The 22,352-nt window shown below is 46.0% G+C and overlaps 1 protein-coding gene across 2 annotated transcripts in view; it reads right to left on the reverse strand.

The window, feature by feature from the left end:
• LOC149448987 (E3 ubiquitin-protein ligase MARCHF6-like) overlaps positions 1-22,352 on the reverse strand; it is a 327,203-nt gene that overhangs the window by 75,767 nt on the left and 229,084 nt on the right. For both annotated transcript variants that reach the window (XM_089693974.1, XM_089693972.1), the window contains exons 8-9: positions 17,500-17,561; positions 6,951-6,983 (exon numbers count right to left, since the gene is read on the reverse strand). In XM_089693974.1, coding sequence (XP_089550100.1) covers positions 6,951-6,983; positions 17,500-17,561 — 95 coding nt within the window. The remainder of the gene's footprint in view (positions 1-6,950; positions 6,984-17,499; positions 17,562-22,352) is intronic.

The following is a 22,352-nucleotide window of genomic DNA, read 5'->3' on the forward strand; positions in this document are numbered from 1 at the left end:
GCACCGGGCCCCCGGGCGGGGCAACAGGCACCGGGCCCCCGGGCGGGGCAACAGGCACCGGGCCCCCGGGCGGGGCAACAGGCACCGGGCCCCCGGGCGGGGCAACAGGCACCGGGCCCCCGGGCGGGGCAACAGGCACCGGGCCCCCGGGCGGGGCAACAGGCACCGGGCCCCCGGGCGGGGCAACAGGCACCGGGCCCCCGGGCGGGGCAACAGGCACCGCGCCCCCCGGCGGGGCAACAGGCATCGCGCCCCCCGGCGGGGCAACAGGCACCGGGCCCCCGGGCGGGGCAACAGGCACCGGGCCCCCGGGCGGGGCAACAGGCACCGGGCCCCCGGGCGGGGCAACAGGCACCGGGCCCCCGGGCGGGGCAACAGGCACCGCGCCCCCCGGCGGGGCAACAGGCATCGCGCCCCCCGGCGGGGCAACAGGCATCGCGCCCCCGGGCGGGGCAGCAGGCATCGGGCCCCCGGGCAGAGGTACTCCGGGCAGGACTCCGGGCAGCGGCACACCGGGCAGGCATCGGGCCCCCAGGCATCGGGCCCCCAGGTGGGGCGACAGGCATCGGGCCCCCAGGCGGGGCGACAGGCATCGGGCCCCCAGGCGGAGCGGTGGGCGCCGGACCCCCAGGCGGAGCGACAGGTCTCGGGCCCTCAGGCGGAGCGGTGGGCGCCGGACCCCCAGATGGAGCGACAGGTATCGGGCCCTCAGGCGGAGCGGCGGGTGCCGGGCCCTCAGGCGGAGCGGCGGGCGCCGGACCCCCAGGTGGAGCGACAGGTCTCGGGCCCTCAGGCGGAGCGGCGGGCGCCGGGCCCCCAGGCGGAGCGACAGGTCTCGGGCCCTCAGGCGGAGCGGCGGGCGCCGGGCCCCCAGGCAGAGCGACAGGTCTCGGGCCCCCAGGCAGAGCGACAGGTCTCGGGCCCCCAGGCAGAGCGACAGGTCTCGGGCCCCCAGGCAGAGCGACAGGTCTCGGGCCCCCAGGCAGAGCGACAGGTCTCGGGCCCCCAGGCAGAGCGACAGGTCTCGGGCCCCCAGGCAGAGCGACAGGTCTCGGGCCCCCAGGCAGAGCGACAGGTCTCGGGCCCCCAGGCAGAGCGACAGGTCTCGGGCCCCCAGGCAGAGCGACAGGTCTCGGGCCCCCAGGCAGAGCGACAGGTCTCGGGCCCCCAGGCAGAGCGGCGGGCGCCGGACCCCCAGATGGAGCGACAGGTCTCGGGCCCTCAGGCGGAGCGACGGGCGCCGGACCCCCAGGTGGAGCGACAGGTCTCAGGCCCTCAGGCGGAGCGGCGGGCGCCGGACCCCCAGGTGGAGCGACAGGTCTCGGGCCCTCAGGCGGAGCGGCGGGCGCCGGACCCCCAGGTGGAGCGACAGGTCTCGGGCCCTCAGGCGGAGCGGCGGGTGCCGGACCCCCAGGCGGAGCGACAGGTCTCGGGCCCCCAGGCGAAGCGGCGGGCACCGAGTCACCAGGCACGACAGTGGGCTCCGAGTCAACTGGTATGACCGCTGGCACTGGGTCAGACATTGGATCGTCTGGCTGGACAGCGGGCATCGGGTCACCAGGCATCAGGTCATTTGGTTCGACAGCGGGCACCGCGTCATCTGGCAAGGCAGTGGGCTCCGAGTCAACTGGTATGACCGCGGGCACTGGGGCAGACATTGAATCGTCTGGCTGGGCAGCGGGCATCGGGTCACCAGGCATCAGGTAATTTGGCTCGACAGCGGGCACCGCGTCATCTGGCAAGGCAGTGGGCTCCGAGTCAACAGGCACGACAGTGGGCACCGGGTCATCAGGTACCGGATTGTCTGGCTCGACAGCGGGCATCGGGTCACCAGGTATGACAGCGGGCACTGGGTCACCAGGCATCAGGTCATTTGGCTTGCCAGCGGGCACCGCGCCATCTGGCAAGGCAGTGGGCACCGGGTCACCAGGCATTGGATCGTCTGGCTCGACAGCGGGCATCGGGTCACCAGGCATCAGGTCATTTGGCTTGCCAGCGGGCACCGCGTCATCTGGCAAGGCAGTGGGCACCGGGTCACCAGGCATTGGATCGTCTGGCTCGACAGCGGGCATCGGGTCACCAGGTATGACAGCGGGCACTGGGTCACCAGGCATCAGGTCATTTGGCTCGCCAGCGTCATCTGGCAAAGCAGTGGGCACCGAGTCACCAGGTACGACAGCGGGCTCCGAGTCAATTGGCACGACAGCGGGCACCGGATCATCTGAATCAACAGCGGGCATCGAGTCAACTGGCCTAATAGGATCATCAGGCTGGATCAGTTCATTATGCTGGGTAGAGGGCTTCAGGCTGAGTAGAGGGCTTCAGGCTGAGTAGAGGGCTTCAGGCTGAGTAGAGGGCTTCAGGCTGAGTAGAGGGCTTCAGGCTGAGTAGAGGGCTTCAGGCTGAGTAGAGGGCTTCAGGCTGAGTGGAGGGCTTCAGACTCAGTAGAGGGCTTCAGGCTGAGTACAGGCATCAGGCTGAGTACAGGCATCAGGCTGAGTACAGGCATCAGGCTGAGTACAGGCATCAGGCTGAGTACAGGCATCAGGCTGAGTACAGGCATCAGGCTGAGTACAGGCATCAGGCTGAGTACAGGCATCAGGCTGAGTACAGGCATCAGGCTGAGTACAGGCATCAGGCTGAGTACAGGCATCAGGCTGAGTACAGGCATCAGGCTGAGTACAGGCATCAGGCTGAGTACAGGCATCAGGCTGAAGAGAGGCATCAGGCTGAAGAGAGGCATCAGGCTGAAGAGAGGCATCAGGCTGAAGAGAGGCATCAGGCTGAACCACGGAAGGCAGGTTCTCAGACGGTAGGCTCACCGGTTTGGATACTGGCAGGATGGTACTGGTTGGAAAGAATTTTCGCTTTTTTCTGGTTTCAACTACTGGGGCACTGCACGTAAACGCAGGTCTGCAAATGAATGGAGCAGCTGGAGACAGAGAAGAGCTGGAGGATGGAACTGGGGAAGGAACAGTCGCTACAGAGGGCTTCTTTACAGGGTTAAAGGCAGGATAGGTGCAGCGAGTGGGAACAGGGTACTGACATGCGGTAGATAGCCAAGTATACTGGGCTGTAACTGGAGGAGCTGTTGGGAATACAGGAGTAGAGCTTTGAGGAGATAGATTAGAAGCAGGACTGGGTCTTTGTAAGCTGACTGAGGCTGGGTGTAACAAATCTGTCCATGTCTGCAGTATGGGTTGAACAAAGCTGAGCTTGAACAAAGCCTGTCTGACCAAAGACTGCACTGCGTTTATACAATCTCTTAGTGTCTGTGGTGAACATGTGGAATAACGTTCCAGAAAGTAACCCACATCATCCTCTAATAACCATACCAGGGACTCTACCTGGTCTGCACTAAATGGTGGCAAAAATTCATCCCTGCATTCAGGGGTACCAGATGAAACCAACTCAGCACAAACCTCAATCAAAGGCTGCACCTCAGAGAACTCTGTGCCCTGATCTACTAGAACATGAGCGAGCCGTATACATTCTAGCAGTTCATCCCGGGTATACTCCTTCAGAGTTTGATAAGCATACTCCCTGTCATCAAACACTAGCAGATATAAATACGCAACCTCATCCAGATCCATCCTTCCCATCAACAAGCCAAGATGGCTTCCCTGTGCAGCCAGTTCTGGTCAGGATTGGCCTTGGTGTAATGTCAGGGCTCCCGGGTATGACCAGAGGTGTGTGACTGCCGCAGGGAAACGCAGACTTCAGATAAGTTATAAACAATTTATTAACACTAACAATACAAACATAAACGCAGTGCAATACTAAAAGATAACACAGTGCAAACGAACCAAACCACCCACAGATAACAGTACATACAGTGCAAGCGTCGTCAGGCAGGCCGGGTCAATATCGTGCGGGCAGCGTGGTACAGGGGGAGTAAGCGGAGAATAGTCAGGTCACGAGCAGGGTACAGCAACTAACAGGCAGGTAGGTACAGGGGGTGAGGCAGAGAATGGTCGGGGTCACAAGCCAGGGATCAGAACAGGAGAAGTCCCTGTATTTAATGTCCCTTAAATACACCAGTATAATTAGTTCCAGGTGTTTGACTGGCTGCAAGGTTGAGTCTCTGATTGCTGGGAGCACCCGCTGGCCAGCCCTGGTACTGCAGCTCATAAGGGAGCTGAGTCCCACTATTGCTGGCCAGTCCATTCCTGACACTAAGAATCCCTGTCTCTGAAGAGCCCTATTGTGTGTTTTAAACTTCTGCATACATCTGCCTGTGGTGACTGTGTGTATACAGATGCTTATTCAAACATCATAGTGTTACTGCTAAGATTGGAGAGTTTCCTCCTTCTCTGTACAAAAAGGTGGGGGTGGGGGTGGCAGTGTGAAGGGTTAATTGCGTAATTAACCTGACCCAGTAACAATCGCTCTCAGGCTGTGGCACAGATTGTGGTCTAGTGAGCTGGAAAATCATTGTGCAGGGTGCAACTGAGCATGGCATTGTTACACACGACAGCGCGGTTTTAGATTAGCTAGTCCTTCGGTCACGAGTTGGTGAGAAGGGCTGGGGTCTGACGCCACGCCCATTACATAGACCTCCTCTGTAACTTTACACTGCTAACCTGTAGACATTATCTAGTAAATATTGTGTTTTTTCTTTGTTTTTTTAATCAAAGTGTATTTTTAAATAAAAAATTTATATTCATTTTTAAAAACTGCGCATTTTGGTTTTCAGTCAAGTGCATTTTGAATTTTCGGTTTTGGCACCAGAATTTCCATTTCAGTGCACCACTAGTAAAAAGGTTTACTGATGAAAGACTTAATACCTGTGAAGGACATGATTTTGTCTGCTTTCAGTATGACATCATGGGAGAATGTGCACTGTGTTCTAGAGAGTATTTATACAAGTTTGTTGTGTACATGCATGATCATTGCTGCCTTAATGAAAGGACTCTGTGCAGCCATAAAACATCCATTTTGAACAATCTATATGACATTACGTGATTAAATATATGTTGCTTATTCATCCACAATGGAGCTCAGGTGACCTTCCTTCTCTTTTGAGGTGGTTATTTTATCTAGTTTAAATTCAACCTTGAAATATTAATAAAACTTTTTAAAATCAGGATACCAATTTTTCTGCCATAACAACAAACCAAGGGTTCACTTAAAACTGGGTTTTATCCAAACACTTACATTTCTTGACAAAGTATAAAAGCAGGGATGTATGAATGCAACTCTCAGACAGCAGTCACAAAAGATGGCACAACACAGTAGATGTGCAGTGGAGCAGAATTTTGCAAGATTATCTCAGAACTGGGGCTAAAGCAGCCCATAGATTATGCAATTATCTCTCTTTCCACCACAGGTGGAAGAAAAAAAAATTGCTAGATTCCCATATCAACACAGAGTGTTGATGGGGGAATCACTGTCGCAATGCTATTGTGTTCTGCCAGCGGGTAGCCTTCCCTGCAGGCAGAACATAATGATCACTGCTGGCGGCTATAGCTACCGGCAGTGATCACATGAAAAAAATCCAACAGGCTGGTCGTACAGAAGTTGATCGATGGATCGACTTCATTACAAACAGCCTGCCCATTGGTGGATCGAATCTCACCCAGTCCTGCTGAACCAGCCAAGATTTAGATCCATCTATGGCCAACTCAACACAACATTTCCTAAGTACAATATAATTTCATTCAAAACAGATTGAGCTGATTTTAATTGGCAATTTACTGGGTTTAGAAGACATCGGCAAACCTGGCCTTATATTAAGGAGACTAATGCATACACTGGATAAAACAGGACTCCAACTGCTAATTTAAAGACAACAGAATACCAGCATTCACTTTCCAAGTTCTGAAAACAACTTGCAGAAAATTGGATAAAAAGACTAATGAAAAATGTCCCCTTGATTAAAGTCACATTACTGATCCCTAGAACTGATGACTAAGCAATGCTAGATATACATTGTACACAATTTACCTACACCTACACATAAATACATAGTCATATTTTCCATAAGACACATGTCCAATTTTACCCGCTTCCCGTCCGTCCTACAGCAGTAATACTGCTACAGGGCAGCACGGGTGCGCAAAATCATGTATATACATTTGATTTTGCATTTCCGGATAGGGGGCGTGCACGCCTCTGTTCGCGGCCTTGGCTGTCAATCACCTGATCTCGGCCGGTGATTACTTGCCGGCACCTGGTGAACAACGAGCATTACCAACGGAGGGAGACAACAGTAAGTAAACAATACACTTCTCTCCCCTGTCAGCTCCTGTACGCTGCTATGCATGTCTTTGCATAGCAGAGCAATGCAAAACAATGTGCTTCCAGTGAAGCACACACACACAGCACAGAGATGCTTTTTATTAGCACTGATCACTGTATTGGTGTCACTGAGGATGTCAGTGACACCAAGTCAGTTCGCCCTAGTGTCAGAATGCCCACCGCAGTCCCGCTATAAGTCGCTGATCACCGCCATTACTAGTAAAAATAAAAAAATTAAAAATTCCAGTATATATACCGCCATTTGTAGACTAGAAATAGTCGAAAATATTGTTTATTTCTCATATGGTCGGTCATCTTTTGTTTATAGAGCAAAAAATAAAAAACACACAGGCGATCAAATACCACCAAAAGTAAGCTCCATTCGTGGGAAAAAAAGGACGTAAATTTCATTTGGGTGCAGCGTTGCATGACCACACAATTATCAGTTAAATTAACGCAGCGCCATAATGCAAAAAAATGGCCTGTCAGTAAAGGGGGTAAATCCTCTGGAGGGCAAGTGGTTAATCAAACATTTCATAAATGCAGCTATATTGTGCATTGCAAAGTCCCATCCAGAAAGTCACACTTTATTAGTGCCATGGTATAAAATTCTGCCTCAGCAGAATGAATAACAGTTTACACAATCTCCATTAAATGAAGCTGAAAATGTCATTCAGAACAAGAAAAAAAAATAATATCCAATATCTTACCAGAAAAACCAACGATCCGTCCAGTCCCAGCATCTACAGCAATCAGAAACATTTGGTTATCAACAGGCTAATATAAATTTCAAGTCCTTACTATTTAATTTCCTAATGCAACTGAATGAAAATTTAGTACCCATCATGCTGTGGTTATGCACAACAAAACGTGTATTATTTACATTAAAATACAACCAATAAACCACCTACCATACAACGTGCAAAAATGCTAAAGAAAATTTAAAGTGAACACCACAATATAATGCAAAATAAAATAAACAGCTTCCAAAAAGACCTTGAATCCAAATTTTTTATTTACTGTAGTGCTGTAAAGTAAAAATTCACCTTTGTGAATTCCAGCCTATGACTGTGACAGTAAGCATATAAAAAGTTGGTAACTACCAGACAATTACACCCCAAGATCAATATAGATTTCATATAATAAATCCAAAACACTTTCTGCACAGCAACACTTGAAGTGAAACTCCGTCATGAAAAAAATTGATCACCACCAAGCAGTATGGACAGTGTGTGCTTGTTGGTAATAAATTACTCAGGACCTTCAGAACCTGGAGGTTCTGGAACCATTTCTCCAAACTCTCTCATGGATGTTTCCCCAAAAAAGAAAAAAGGAAACTTCAATGGTACAGAGTTTGTAAGTTTTTATCAACAATTAAAATTGCTGGCGAGGCGTGGCCAGCTTCGCATGCAGTAGAACGTGCGCTTGGTGAGCTCCACTCTGCATCCTGTCATTTATCCTGATTGGTACCTCATTCTCCTGCTACAATGGCATCTTGGATCCCCTGGGTGTGCTTTGCCCCCCTGCTGTCACTTGGTGCCCCGATTATCCTGATCCGAAATGGCTAAAAGGGGGAAACAAACTTGGGCCTTGCCTGAGTCAGCTGGGCAAGATGGTGGTACCCCGATCCATGCTTCCAAGGAGAAGCAGAGGGAGGCTGCCGATAATATTAGGGCAAGCCTCATTTCCATTCACCACTCATTTGTCCATGTGACCCTTATCCGAAGACCTCTGCCACACTTTCCTAGCATTTGGTTCCTGCTTATGGTTGTCTTACACATTTAGCCGATTCCCACTATAACCTAAGTTATCGGATTTCGGAACACAAAGACAACCTAGTCCACCAACCTTGGAGCCCCACAAGTCCTTTGGATACTGCCACCTTATTTGCCTTCGGAACTTTCATATCTCTCCAGCCTGCTGAAAACTGTAAACATCTATCCTGCCACAATGCCTCACCATGCTCTATGCATACTACAGGCCCCTTGCATACTACAGGCTGCTGGAGATACCCCTTTGGTCTTATGCATCCAGAACTGTTTAATGAACCACAAGTTCCCTCCCCATATCTCTCCACGATCCCCCCCCCCCCCCCCATGCCTCCTCATCCTAATCTCCCCCCCCCCTTCTGTTTGAGCTCTGCCATGGAGAATTTCTACCAACACCATGCTTAAGCCGATTGTCCTTGTTGGACTTTTGGTGCTTTCTGGCAGGGGGTGCCTTGTCTGAGCCTACACCGGATTCATTACAGTTTTGTTTTTTAAACACTTTTCCAAGCTCTGCGGGCACTCGCGAGTAGAGACCCCAAAACTATCTCCTCTTCCTCTGAATGGTTCTCATCAATTAATTTGTTGTTCTCTGGTTTAGTATGTTTACTGACATTAGTTTGGCTTTTACCACTGCAAAGATTCTAGACTATGGTCTAATACCTTGTTAACGTAGCCCTATGGCCAATAAGTCCATGTTATTATGTACTACAGTATGTATTTGCTTATCCAATTGTCTACTTCAATATTTATGTGGTTTTTTTTTTTTTTTTGAGAGCACCTTGCTCCTGGGTGTTCCAGCTGACTTTCACACATGGTGATGTTCCAACACCTCACCGCCCTCTGCTTGTGTAGATTGTGCCCACCTTGGGTGGATTTTTGTCTCTTCTCTCAATACTTCCTGTCTTTCTTTCCATCTTTTTCCTTCTCTACTTCTTTCCTTTCCCTTGCCTTGTTGATGTAGGGATTTGTCCTCCCAGGGGACTACTCTCCCTCTTGCTTCTATCCCACCACTCATCTCCACAATCCACCCTCTGCAATGGTCATGGCATCCTCTGATTTTATTTTTTTCTCATATTGTCCAGGGATTCAACTCACCCCACAAAATGTAGGGTGGCCTTCAACCACTTTTCCTCCACTTTTCTCATATCATTGGTGCTATTTCAACTCATAAACGAGGCACCTTCTTCCTTATGGGAGTAATATTGTTTTAGATCCAAACTTGACAAAGCAAGCCTTAACACTCCTGCATTTGGAAGTGATCCAATCCACACCCTTACTGCTAAAATGACTTCTATACTTGCATATTTTGACATGGTTGACATGTGGGAGACACTTGAACCCTAGGGTAAGGGATTATACCCAATATTATGCTTCTCATGAGTGCTTCTCCTCAATAGGTTTTTTTTTTTTTTTTTTTTACAAACCCCCAATTCAACCCATCCCTTACAAAAGCTAAGACAATTTAAGCATCGTGGTTTGACCACTCACCCCTGTTCATTCAGTGCACATACCTAGCCCCCCATCCTCCTTTCACTTGGCATCTCAAAGATTCACTGCTATGCCATTCCACCATAGTTGACTATTGCAAATTAACTCAGATCTTACTTCACCTTTAATGTTGGCTCAGTTTCTTCCCCAGTCTCCTTGTGGGAAGCTCACAAAGTTACCATGAGGGGGGCTATCATTCAAAGTGCTTCCTGTATTAAGAAAGATAGGGAATCTAAAATCGCTGCATTAACATCACAACTGACTCGCTTGGGGTCTGACTGGAAGACACACCCCTCAACTGCCCTCCGTAAACAGGTAACCTTTATTAGAGTGGAACTGAACTTGTTGCTCAAAAGCTGAGAATATAATTGGCAAATAAGAATTATTACGCTAGAGCTAATAAACCAGGCTCCATGCTCACCAATCTTCTCAATGCACGAACTACTAGATCCCTCCTCAAGTTGCAACTCTCTGAGGCCATCATCACGGCCAACCCAGACACCACTGTGAACAGTTTTCACTCCATGCTTTCAGATCTATATAAAAAACCTCCACCTCTCTCCTCTTTTCTTGCCAACCAATTGTTGGCAGACATTTCAATCCCCAAACTATCCTAGACAATGAAAGATAAAATGGATGCAGACATCACAATTCCTTCTAGCCTTCAAATCCCTTAAACCTTCCAAGGACACTGGTACAGATGGCTTCTCTGCCCTATACTATAAAACGTATGCCAACATTCTCACTTCTCTTATCTCTAATTTTTGTAACCATTTAATATCCCACCATGATCTCCATGCCACCTCTCTACATCCATATAGCCCAAACCTGACAAAGATCACCTGGGCCCTCATAACTATTATCCAATATCTCTCCTTAACATGGACATTAAATTATTAGAAAATATATTAGCATCCAGAGCTGTCCAAGGATGTCAGGAACAAGATTGTAAACCTACACAAGGCTGGACTGGGCTACAAACTATCGCCAAGCAGCTTGGTAAGAAGGTGAAAACAGTTGGTGCAATCATTCGCAAATGGAAGAAACAAAAAACATCTGGCAGTCTCCCTAGGTCTCCCTTTGCTCTTTGCCATCATGGAGTGTTTGGAATCTGACTGATTACTCCTGTGGACAGGTGTCTTTTATACAGGTAACAAAATGAGATTATCAGCATTCCCTTTAAGAGACTGCTTCTAATCTCAGCTTGTTACCTGTATGAAAGACACCTGGTAGCCAGAAATCCTGCTGAATGATAGGGGATCAAATACTTATTTCCCTCATGAACATGCAAATCGGTGCATAATTTGTTAGACATGCATTTCTTTTGAATTTTTTGTTGCTATTCTGTCTCTTAGTGTTACAATACACCTACCGTTCGATTTTTAGACTGATCATTTCTTTGTGAGTGGGAAAACATTCAAAATCAGCAGGGGATCAAATACTTATTTCCTTCACTGTAAGAAGCTAAGGAGGCTCCCCTGTGGGTGGACCTTGAAGCCACACCTTGTGGCCCTGTTAACATACAATCCCTACCGTGGCGCCCCCTCTTTATGCCCTCCTACACTGAACCCCTCATGAAACACACACTATGGGTTTGGGATGGTGTTAAACACTGCAGTAGACTTTCTCCTGATCTTCCTTTGCTCCCTCTCATGGGAAATCCCCTCTTCCCACCAGGTTTTGCCTTTCCTCTCTTTTAGCTGCTGAACCACGCACAGATTTAATATTGTCCTTTCCTTTTTGGAGGACTCAGTTCTCTCAAGGCAAACAATCAGAGAGCGATTCAAATCTCCAGTGAATAAGCTCTTCCGATACATGCATATTAGGTGCTGGATCACTGGCCTCATTTGAGAGAAAGACCTTTCCACATCACTTTCCACCTCTGAACACACTTACCACTGCACCCCATTGGCTTATAAGCCTATATTTTTAGTATACTCCCAGCTTAACCAATTATCCATGCTAACAGCTCATGTCTATGTGGCTCAGTGGGAGGAAGATCTAAAGGCCCACAAGCAACCTTGGACTGGCAGGTCGTCTGGTCCTCAACTGCTTCTTGCACTATTAATGTAACTACCCTGGAATCTGCATACAAAGTAATGACCAGATGGTATATGGTCTCTTCCAGACATGCCCAATATCATCCCTGGATGCTCAGGCCTATGCTTCCAACAATGCCAGATCCCTGGTGATATCCTACATATTTGGTGGACCTGCCCTAGGTTGGGCCAGTTCTAGACTAGGGCTTTCTCACAGCTGCATTTACTACTTGGAATACTGCTTACTAAGGGCCATTGGCTGGCCCGCCTGCATCTTAAACCCCTGAACATTACTAAACGCCAATTCCAGTTGGTCCACTTTGTCCTATTAGATTAAACTTACAATTGCTAAGGCATGGAAGAAGCAATTCATCAATTTTTCTAGTAGTTGAATATTGCCTGGATGGCAATATTCCCTGGATACTCAGGCCTATTTTTGTTAATAAGCAATTGACTAGTATTCTTACCAATACCCGTGCAAAATTTCTTAAAATCTGGAGCCCCTGGCTCACATACAGACATCCAATGATTTCTTTGGCGAGCCTGACAGCCACATAAGTGGCCTCCCAGGGCCTTCGTCCAGGCTCGACATGTTCTTTACCAAATCAGAGATATTGAAAACAACATGTTGAAAACTGCCTTTGGAATTGCAAGTTTAGGTGACACCCCCTGCTTCCCTGCGTACTTGGCATATGAACCCTTTTGGATTCTATGGTCCTATATAAATGTTGTGATATGAAACTTTATTGGCAGAATAATGATCAGGAGGTCTCAAGAGTGTCAAATGAGATGCCTTTAAGGCAGTTATGAGAGGTTCCTCCATGTTTAGCGTACAAGACCTTAAAAAGGCTAACAATTCTAAATTGTCTACCCTGTCTCAAACTGTCTCCGATTTGGAATCCCAATATACCTCTGATCCCACCCCCATTAAATTACCAACAATGGCAAACTGCACAAAAAATCATATGCCCTAGCAGTCACTGGCAAGACACAAAAAAGTTTGCTTTATCAGGCACAACATATTTTTGAAAATGGGAGAAGATTGGCAAATTATTGGTGTATCTGGCTAAACCTGTTCATGAACCCTTCACTATCCCCAGAATATTTGAAAGTACTGGCGTTCTTCAGATATCCTCTGATCGCATTTTAGAAGCCTTTTTGCAGTTCTATACTGCATGGTATACTTCCCGAGCCCATTATACACCAATAGATTTATTAGTGTATCCAACCTAGATACATCTCCCCTCTCTATCATTAGAGGACAGAGAATACCTTGACAGTCCTATCACTACGGAGGAAAATGAAAAGATCCCAGGTGTGACGGAAGTGACTTTTGAGGGTGGGGGGACCCCTGTATCATCTTCCCAAATTCTTATGTTTAAGTGACCCTGTGCCTGTTAGAGGACAGGGTGAAATGTTGTAATATGGTGTGGGAATTTCGATTGTGTATTGTCCTTTGTTCAGTGCCATGTGGTTGACCATTGTTCTCTGCCATGTGCTACATCTCATTGTTCTGTGTCTTAGCTGGATGGGGCGGGCTGATGATGTGTTTCCTGTAGTCCTTCCCACTAATGGGGCGGGCTGATGATGTGTTTCCTGTTCCTGGTTGTGTTTCCCCACCCCGTGTATATATCTTGTGTGTTTTGTGTAAAAATAAATGAGTTGACTTCCTGTCTTAAGAGGAGTCTGGTGCTGTCTTATTTCCTGCATGATCAGCGGGTGTGGTCCGTGGATGGTGTTCGGACAGGGAAGCTGCAGTATAACGGAAAATACCCAAGTGTGGTCTGGGGGTCCGGTTCCGTTACACTAGGGCATTTTGCGAAACATAAAACATCAGGACTGGATGGAGTGCCAATTGAGTGTAGCTCAATTGGCACTCCAATAGTGCCCTGCTTATACATCCTTTATGAATCTATTTTGGAAGCAAAAGCCCTACCGGCTTCTAGGTTGGAGGCACGAATTGTACTAATTGATTCCAAAATAAGGACCTTCAGTACTGTGAAGCGTTCCGCCCAAAATCTTTGATCAACACTGATCTCAAGATCCTCTCCAAAATCCTTGCCACTCAATTAAACTCTATTGTATCCTCCCTGGTAAAATTTGAACAGGACAGTTTTATTCCTGGTAGATCCACCCATATTATTCTGCAAGTACATACCACCAAAAAAAAGCTCTATCTGTGTGAAAAAAATTATAAAAATTTCATTTGGGTACAGTGTTACATGACCGTGCATTTGCATTCAAAGTGCGATAGCACTGAAAGCAAAAAATTGGCCTGGGCAGGAAGGGGGTAAAAGTGCCTGGTAGGCAAAATGTGTTGAATATCTCCATTGGACTTTGGTACCCAGAACAGGTTTGAGTAGAAGCCTCTGAACCTGTCTAGTGAAGGTACTGCAACAACTTCTTGGGACAAGTGATAGCTTAGGGCATTCTGAAAATGTGACTGTCCTTCGGCAGTTTTTGGTAAATTTGAGAGAGAAAAAAAGTTGTGAGGATGTAGCGATTTTAACTCTAATTTCTACCCCTTTGAACACACAGGTCTAAGACATTTGTGACGCAGAGAAAAGAAAACAAATAACCCCCACTTTTAGAAGCGAGGGCATCCCTTCACTGGAAAGAGGACTTTGGGGAAGACTGGGTGGGCTTTGTAGGCCAAGTCTTGCATCGAAAGGAAGGGCTGAACATTTTGAAGTTGAAGCCTGGGCAGAGAAGTTAGGTTCCCTGCATTTTAGGCAGGTAAAGGCATTGGAGGGAAGTTCAGGAAATTTCCTCTGTGGAAGTAAAACGTTCCCTAAAAGTGAAAACTGTGGTCAGGTGCCTCCCCAAAAAAACATCTGCATTAAAACAGCATACTTGTGAGGCAGTTTTTGCAGGCAGCCTCAAATGTCCAGGCTTTGAGCTAGAACATTTTTAGAGCCTTTCTGGAGCTTTGTCTCATGACATGTCTTTCTGCTTTACACAAAAGCGCAAAGCAGAAAGTAATGTCTGTAAATGTTCTGTTAAAGCATGGTCCTGAAGTACAAGATCCCCTTGGTTGTTCATTGCCCTAGTCCAGTTTGCTGCAGTTTGACATATTGAAATTGCAACAAGAGCTGGTTGAAGGGCTGGGCATACTAGAATAAAGTGAGCCTATAGAATAAATAACTACAGTGGCGAGGCTTTTGCACACAGCAGCAGTGAGCTTATCCACATTATAAATCATATTGCATAAAACGCCAGCCATTTCTAAAATTGAGTGTGCTTTTTTTTTTTTTCTCCCCAAACAAAAACACAAAAATTCCCCATCTTCCCCTCCTAGCATTTATCATGTCCCCCAATTCCACCTTCCAGCACTAATTCTCCCCCTCCAATTCCCCACAAATCTCCCAAAAAAAACAAAACAAGTCACCCCTCCTAGCACACATCCTACTTCCTTCCAACTTTCCCTCCTAGCTTAACCACCTCCCGCCCGCCATATAGTCCAATGACGGGCGCAAGGTGGTTCTCTCGTTCTGATAGGCTGTCTTTTGACGTCCTTCCATTCTCACCGCGCATGCGCGGCTCAGGGAGCGCACAGCGCGGCGATCGGCGGTGCTCTGTGTCCCTCTGACACAGCGGATCACCGATCCACGGAAAGAGCCGAAGATGTCGGCTCGATCATGTGATCAGCTGTGTCCAATCACCGCTGATCACATGTAAACAGGGAAATGCCGGTTATCGGCATTTCTCTCCTCTCGAGCTGTCACGCTGACAGCTCGAGAGGAGAGGAGAGCCGGTAATCGGCATTCCACGGAGGGGACAGGTACGCTGATCATCAGGGCCCTGATGATCAGTGTGGCCCCAAAAGTGCCACGTGCCAGTGCCCATCAGTGCCACATCAATGCCACATATCAGTCCCTACCAGTGCACATCAATGCCACATATCAGTGCCCATCTGAGCTGCCTTTCAGTGTCACCCATCAGTGCCACCTATCAATACCTATCAGTGCCGCCAGTCAGTGCCGCTTATCAGTGCCAGTCAGTGCCGCCTGTCAGTGCCGCCTATCAGTGCCAGTCAGTGCCGCCTGTCAGTGCCAGTCAGTGCCGCCTGTCAGTGCCAGTCAGTGCCGCCTGTCAGTGCCATATATCAGTGCTGCCTTTCAATGCCCATCAGTGCCACCTACCAGTGCCTCCTCATCAGTGCCCATCAATGCCACCTATCAGTGTCCATCAGTGCATATTAACAGTGCCCATCATTATAGCCTCATTAGCGCACATCAGTGAAGGAGAAAAATCACTTATTTACAAAATTTTATAACAAAAACTAAGAAAAAACTTTTAATTTTCAGTGGTTTTTGGTTTGTTTAAGAAAAAATAAAAAACCCAGAGGTGATTAAATACCACCAAAATAAAGCTCTATCTGTCACAAAAAAATGCTACAAATTTCATATCGGTACAGTGTTGCATGACCGCGCAATTGTCATTCAAATTGGCCTGGGCAGGAAGGGGGTATAAGTGCCCTGTAGGCTAGCGGTTAAAATCTACCCCCAAATCCCCCATCCTAGCACAAATGCTCGCCCCTAAATCCCTCCTCCTAGTGTAAATCCTCCCCCCAAATCCCCCATCCTAGTGTAAATCCTCCTCCCAAATCTCCCCTCCTGGTGTAATTTCTCCCAATAAATCCCAACTCCTAGTGTAAATCCTCCCTTCAAATATCCACTCCTAGTACAAATCCTCTCCCCCAAATCCCCGCTCCCAGCATAAATCCTCTCCCCCAAATCTCCACTCCTAGTACAAATCCTCTCCCCCCCAAATCCTCCCACCTAGCTTAAATCCACCCCCCAAAATTCCCCCTCTTGGCACAAATCCTCTCCCCCAAATCTCCACCCCTAGCATAAATCCTCGCCGAAATCCCACCTCCCCCAATTTGCCCCACTGCCACAATCCTACCTCCTAGCACATACCCTCTGTGACGGGAGTCACTTTGGGTGGGGGGCCCATGGAACCCAGCTCACTTTGGAGAGGTGGGGAGACCCCTGTCTTAGCTCCCCATATCCCTCTTATGTGTAAATCACCCTGTGCCTGTAAGGGGTACAGGGTGATATGTCCTAATATTGTGTGGGCTTTGTCTCAGACTGTATAGACATGTTTAGGAGATAGGTGGGGTGGGGGTTGTTGATTGTTTACTGGCTGCATCCCATTGTTCTATGGTTTGTCTGGCTTGGGAGCAAACTGTTAAGGGATGTATGTGTATTAGCTTAGTGGGGGGGGGGGGGTCTCCAGCAGCCTCCCTCCTGATGGGACTTTCTGCTGGTGTGAAGTTTGAATACCTGTGTGTCTCTTGTTACTAAATGTAGATTGTCCCGCCCTGTGTTATTATGCAGGGAGGGGGGATTGTCCACTGAGTGTATATATCTTGTATCTGTGTTCAAATAAAGTAGTCTACCTCTGGTTTTCTTCAAATCTGGTATTGTCTGGATCTTGGGGTAACAATAGCCAGATTCACTGGTCTCATGTTCCAGAGCCTGAGAAGCAGCTTCTTGATGGAGATACACAGTCATGGGTGTCTGGGGTCCGTTACACCCTTCCCGCATTTACCCTTCCCAAAACAAACAGCCCCTCCATCACCTCTCCTCCACAACCCCACCCCCCTTTTCCTCTCCCCCCTCCCTTTCCTTCTTCCCCCCTCCAATCTTACAATCTACCCAATGGGGACACAGATGGCAAACATCTCACAGGAGTTCAAACTCTTCCCTACTCTATCCAAATGTTACAAAAATGTTTGGGTTCAAGGACTGTGATAGGTGTTCTGTGTATATAGAGAGTAGGCTCAGGTTCTATTTAACTTGGACCCTTTAGGCCCCTCTCACTAGCAGTACACTGAAGCCACATTACCATTTGCATAATTCCTCTACTTACAGTGCCCCAGATATTCCAAGAAAACGGCAATTGTTGTGTGCTTAGTTTGTATGCATATGCATTTTATAAACTCCTATTAAGCTCACCCGTTCCCACGTGAGTTCTTCTGCTGCTCGATCCCATTCTAAAGCATTCCAGTTCATGTCATCTGCAAACAAATGTCAATGTATTAAAAGCCAACTTCAAAATCTGTGAATAAGAAAAGACATTAAACAAGCTATTCAGTGACCAGCCTATTGATGGCAAGGAAGAAGACAATACCAATGCTCGAACTAGCTGTAACCAGTTTCTTCAACTAGTGCTTTTTTTTTTTTGTTCTGGAATATTCAGATAAATTTTCAGTCTTTTGCTTACAGTAAGTGCTGGAGGAGCACCTAAAGCTGGACTCCAGTCAAACAGACAAGCAAAATCCATACATAAGGTTAATTTAACCGCTTCCCGTCCGCCCTATAGAAGAAGTACTGCTACATGGCGCCATAGGTGCGTAAAATCCCGTAAATATACGTGATTTCGCATTTCTGGGAAGGGGGCACGCACAAGACGCACGTGTGTCCTACCCACGCTGCAATTCGCAGCCTCAGCTATCAATCACTGGGTCTCGGCCGGTAGTCACGTGCCGGCGCCCAGTGATTGCAGAGCATTTCAGATGGGGGGGAGAACTGTTTGTAAACAAAAATCAGCTTCTGCACACTGCTTTGTATGGCTGTGCATAGAACATTCATGCAAAGCAGTGTGTGTACAGTGAAGCACAAACACAGCCCAGTATGTAAAACGCCACACAGATAAACCTTTGATCACCCCTCATGTTAACCCTTTGCTCCCCAGTGCCATTAGTACAGTGTCAGTGCTTTTTTTTTTTTTTTTTTTAAGCACTGATCACTGTATTGCTGTCACTGGGAATGTCTTTGACACCAAGTCAGTTCCCCCCAGTGTCAGAATGCCCACCGCAGACCCGCTATAAGTTGCTGATCGCTGCCATTACTAGTAAAAATAAAAAATCCCAGTATATATACTGCCATTTGTAAATGCTATAACTTTCATGTAAAACCAACTAATTTACTTACTTCACTTATTGGGATTTTTTTTTTTTTCTTTAGCAAAGACACTAAATTTATGAAGAAATTTGAACTCATTTGTATAAAATGACGAAATATAAATTTTGATAAATTTTCGAACTGGACATATTTAATAGCAAAATTCTCTGTCTTTTTTTTTTTCTTTTTAATAGCGCAAAAAATAAAAACCGCACAGAGAATCAACTACCACAGAAAGAAACCTATTTGTGGAAAAAAAAGGATGTAAATTTCATTTGGGTGCAGCATTGCATGACCGTGCAATTATCAGTTAAAGTAATGCAGCGGTAAGGGGTAAGTTTGGACAAAGGCTTGTAACCTATAAAAAAAAAACTTTACCTACTACTTTAACCACTTGCCCTCCAGAGAATTTACCCCGCTTAATGACCAGGCCTCTTTACAATAAGTGTATACTGATTGCTTTGTGTGAATGTTATAGCGTCTACAAACTATGGTATAGATACTGTAATTTACGCCATTTTTTGGCTATACAGCGCTGCACTAGTTTAACTCACAATTGCGCGGTCATGCAATACGGTACATAAATGAAATTTATGTCCCTTTTTTTTACCACAAATAGAGCTTTCTTTTGGTGGTATTTAATCACCTGTGCGCTTTTATTTTTGGTGCTATAAACAAAAAAACATTTTCAGAAAAATTGTTTTTTTTCTTTTTTAAACGATATTTTCTCGTTTCTGTGATAAAAAAATTAAAAAAAAACTAAAATTTTGTCATAAATTTAAGTCAAAATGTATTATACTCCATGTTTTTGGTTAAAAAAATCCCAATAAGCGTACATTGTGCTTTGTGTGAAAGCTATAGCATCTACAAACTATAGCATCTATAATGGAATTTACACAGCTTTTACTTTCTGACTGCTTATCACATTTCTTGAGGTGCTAAAAAAACCAGGACAGTGCAAACACCCACAAATGACCCCTTGTCGGAAAGTAGACACCCTAAGCTATCTGCTGAGAGGCATAGCGAGTCCATGGAAGATTTATTTTTTTCTGCAAGTTATTGGAGAATGACAAATTTTGTTTTTTTTTTTTCTTTTTACACAAAGTTGTCATTTAAATGATATATTTATCGCACAAGCCATGGGTATAAGTGGAATTACATCCCAAAATACATTCTGCTACATATACAGAGTATGGGGGTACCACATGTTTGAGACTTTTTGGGAGCCTAGCCACATACAGGAGCCTGAAATCCAATGACCACTTTGAAAGCCTGAAGGTGCGTAACTTCCTCATTTCACTTCCTCACTACCTATCACAGTTTCGAAGGCCCTGAAATGCCAGGAAAGCACCAAACCCCCCCCCCCCCAAATTACCCATTTTGGAAAGTAGACATCCCGAGGAATTTATAAAGAGGCATGGTGAGTATTTTGCAAATCTAATTTTTTCTCACAAGGTTTTGAAATATAAAAAAAGAAAATAAAAAAATGTTTTTGTTTTTTTTCTTCAATTTTCAAAAACTTGTGGCAACAAATAAGATCTGCAAAATACTTAACATGCTTCTTATCAAATTCCTTGGGGTGTCTATTTTCCAAAAAGTGGTCATTTGGGGGGGTTTGGTGCTATCCTGGCATTTCAGGGCCTCCGAAACTGTGATAGGTAGTCAGGAAGTTTAATGAGGAAAAAAAGCCCTTTAAAAGTCTGAAGGTGCTTATTGGATTTTGGGGTCCCTGTACTTAGCTAGACTGCCGAAACGTCTCTCAAATATGGTACGGCCATACTCGGGAGAAGTAGCAGAATGTATGTTGGGGAGTAATTCCACATATATCCATGGCACGTGTGAGCAATAAATCATTTAAATGACAATTTTGTTAAACAAAAAAAAAAACATTTTTTGTTTGTCATTTCCAAAAACTTGTGGTAAAAAAATAAATTCTTCTATTGATTCAAGATGCCTCTCAGCAAATAGTTTGGAGTGTCTACTTTCCAAAAAAGGGGTAGTTTTGGGGGGGTGGGGGCATTTTATGCCCAGTATTAGAAGTTTATGCCACACATCACTCACTCTTCTAACCACCTGAAGATCAAGCCTTTTCTGACACTTTTTGTTCACATGAAAAAAATCTGTATTTTTTGCTAGGAAATTAATTTAAACCCCAAACATCATATATTTTTTTAAAGCAAACACCCTAGTGAATAAAATGGTGGGTGCTGCAATTTCTTTATGCCACATAGTACTCGCGCAGCGATTTTTCAAACGCGATTTTTTTAAATTAAATTTTTTTTTACTTTTAATGCACAAAAACACAAAGTATTGGCCAATTATTTGGTAAAATATAAAAGATGATGGTATGCTGAGTAAATAGATACCAAACATGACATGCTTTAAAACTGCACATGCAACAAACTGCATACCTTTTTAATATCCATAGGCAACGTTTTAAAAGCCTTTACAAGCTACCATTTTAGATTTACAGAAGAGGTATAGTGTTAGACTTACGGTCCTTGATCTGATGTTTGTGCCGATACCTCACATGCATGGTGCAACCGCTGTTTCCATACTGGCACAAGGTCAACGCTCACAAAAGCAGATGCGCATGTGCGCGGGGGGGCAAGGGTACTTTTCTTTTTTTTTTTTTTTAGGTATTTTGATTTTTTTAATTATTTTAACACTGTCCCCTTTATTTTTTTTTGTAATCACTTTTAATGCTATCACAGGGAATGCAAATATCCCCTATAACTTCAATGGCCATTGTTGTATATTCTTTTTTGAGAAATCTGTGGTCTATCGGACTCTAGATCACTCCTCTGCCCTTACATTATCTAATCAAACCAAGATCGGTGCGATCAGATGCTTTCCCAATTTACAAATGGCGCTGTTTATATCCTGCAAAACTGAAGTGATGAAAGACTCGTAGCTTCCGATTTCTTAGACTATAGAGATGATTGGCACCATTCTGTTCTCCAATCAGCTCTATGGTCAGCTGGCAGAAACACCGGCTGCATTCTCAGGTTGCGCCAATGGCACAGGACTGCCTGAGAAGGCCGTGGAAGGTAGTGGGGGAGGGGGCATCGTCACCCGCTACTTGTAAAAGCAATCCTGCAGCTAATTAGCCACTAGGATTGCTTTTACATGAAAGTCGATCTCCGGCTGAAAAAAATGATACCAGGATGATGCCTGCAGCTGTAGACATCGTCCTGGTATAAGCAAAGTCCAGTGATGTACCAGTACGTCGCTGGTCCTTGTTGGGTATACAGTAATACCTCGGATTAAGAATTTAATTCGTTCTGCAGGACATTTCATATAGCGAAAAATTTGTAAACCGAAACACTGTTTCCCATAGGAATGCATTGAAAACCAATTAATCCGTTAGAAAAACAGTAAATGCTACTAAAATACCATGAGTTATTTTAATAACTCATGCGATATTTTAGTAGTGACAACCATGTGTTAATGTTTCAGCTGTCAGCGGGGTTCCCCACTGACAGCTGAATATAAAAGAATTGCTGGCAATTAAAAAAATTATTTTACACTCAGCTGTCAGGTGCCAGTCTTTAAATGTAATAACCGTTTTTTTTTTTCTTCACTATACAGTAGTTCAGAAATTCATCAGAAATTCATCTGTCACTTTCCCCCTCCAGCTAAAAGAGAGAAACCCAGAGTTAGACTTACCTGTAACTCCTTTTCTACGAGTCTTCCAGGACAACCCCCCTTGAGACGTAGAGCTCCGCCCTCCGGGTCAGGAAACACGCCATCCCCTACGCCTTTAAAAGGCGGACCTCCAGACCTCCATCCCAGTTTTTATTTGAGAACTAGCGGAAGACACTGAAAAGACATACAAATATATATATATCTTTATACAGTGGGGATCGAAAGTTTGGGCACCCCAGCTAAAAATTTGTATTAAT

Source organism: Staurois parvus, unplaced genomic scaffold (genome assembly GCF_062004578.1).
Source record: "Staurois parvus isolate SC_StPar_1 unplaced genomic scaffold, SC_StPar_1.0 ptg000645l, whole genome shotgun sequence".
NCBI lineage: Eukaryota > Metazoa > Chordata > Amphibia > Anura > Ranidae > Staurois > Staurois parvus.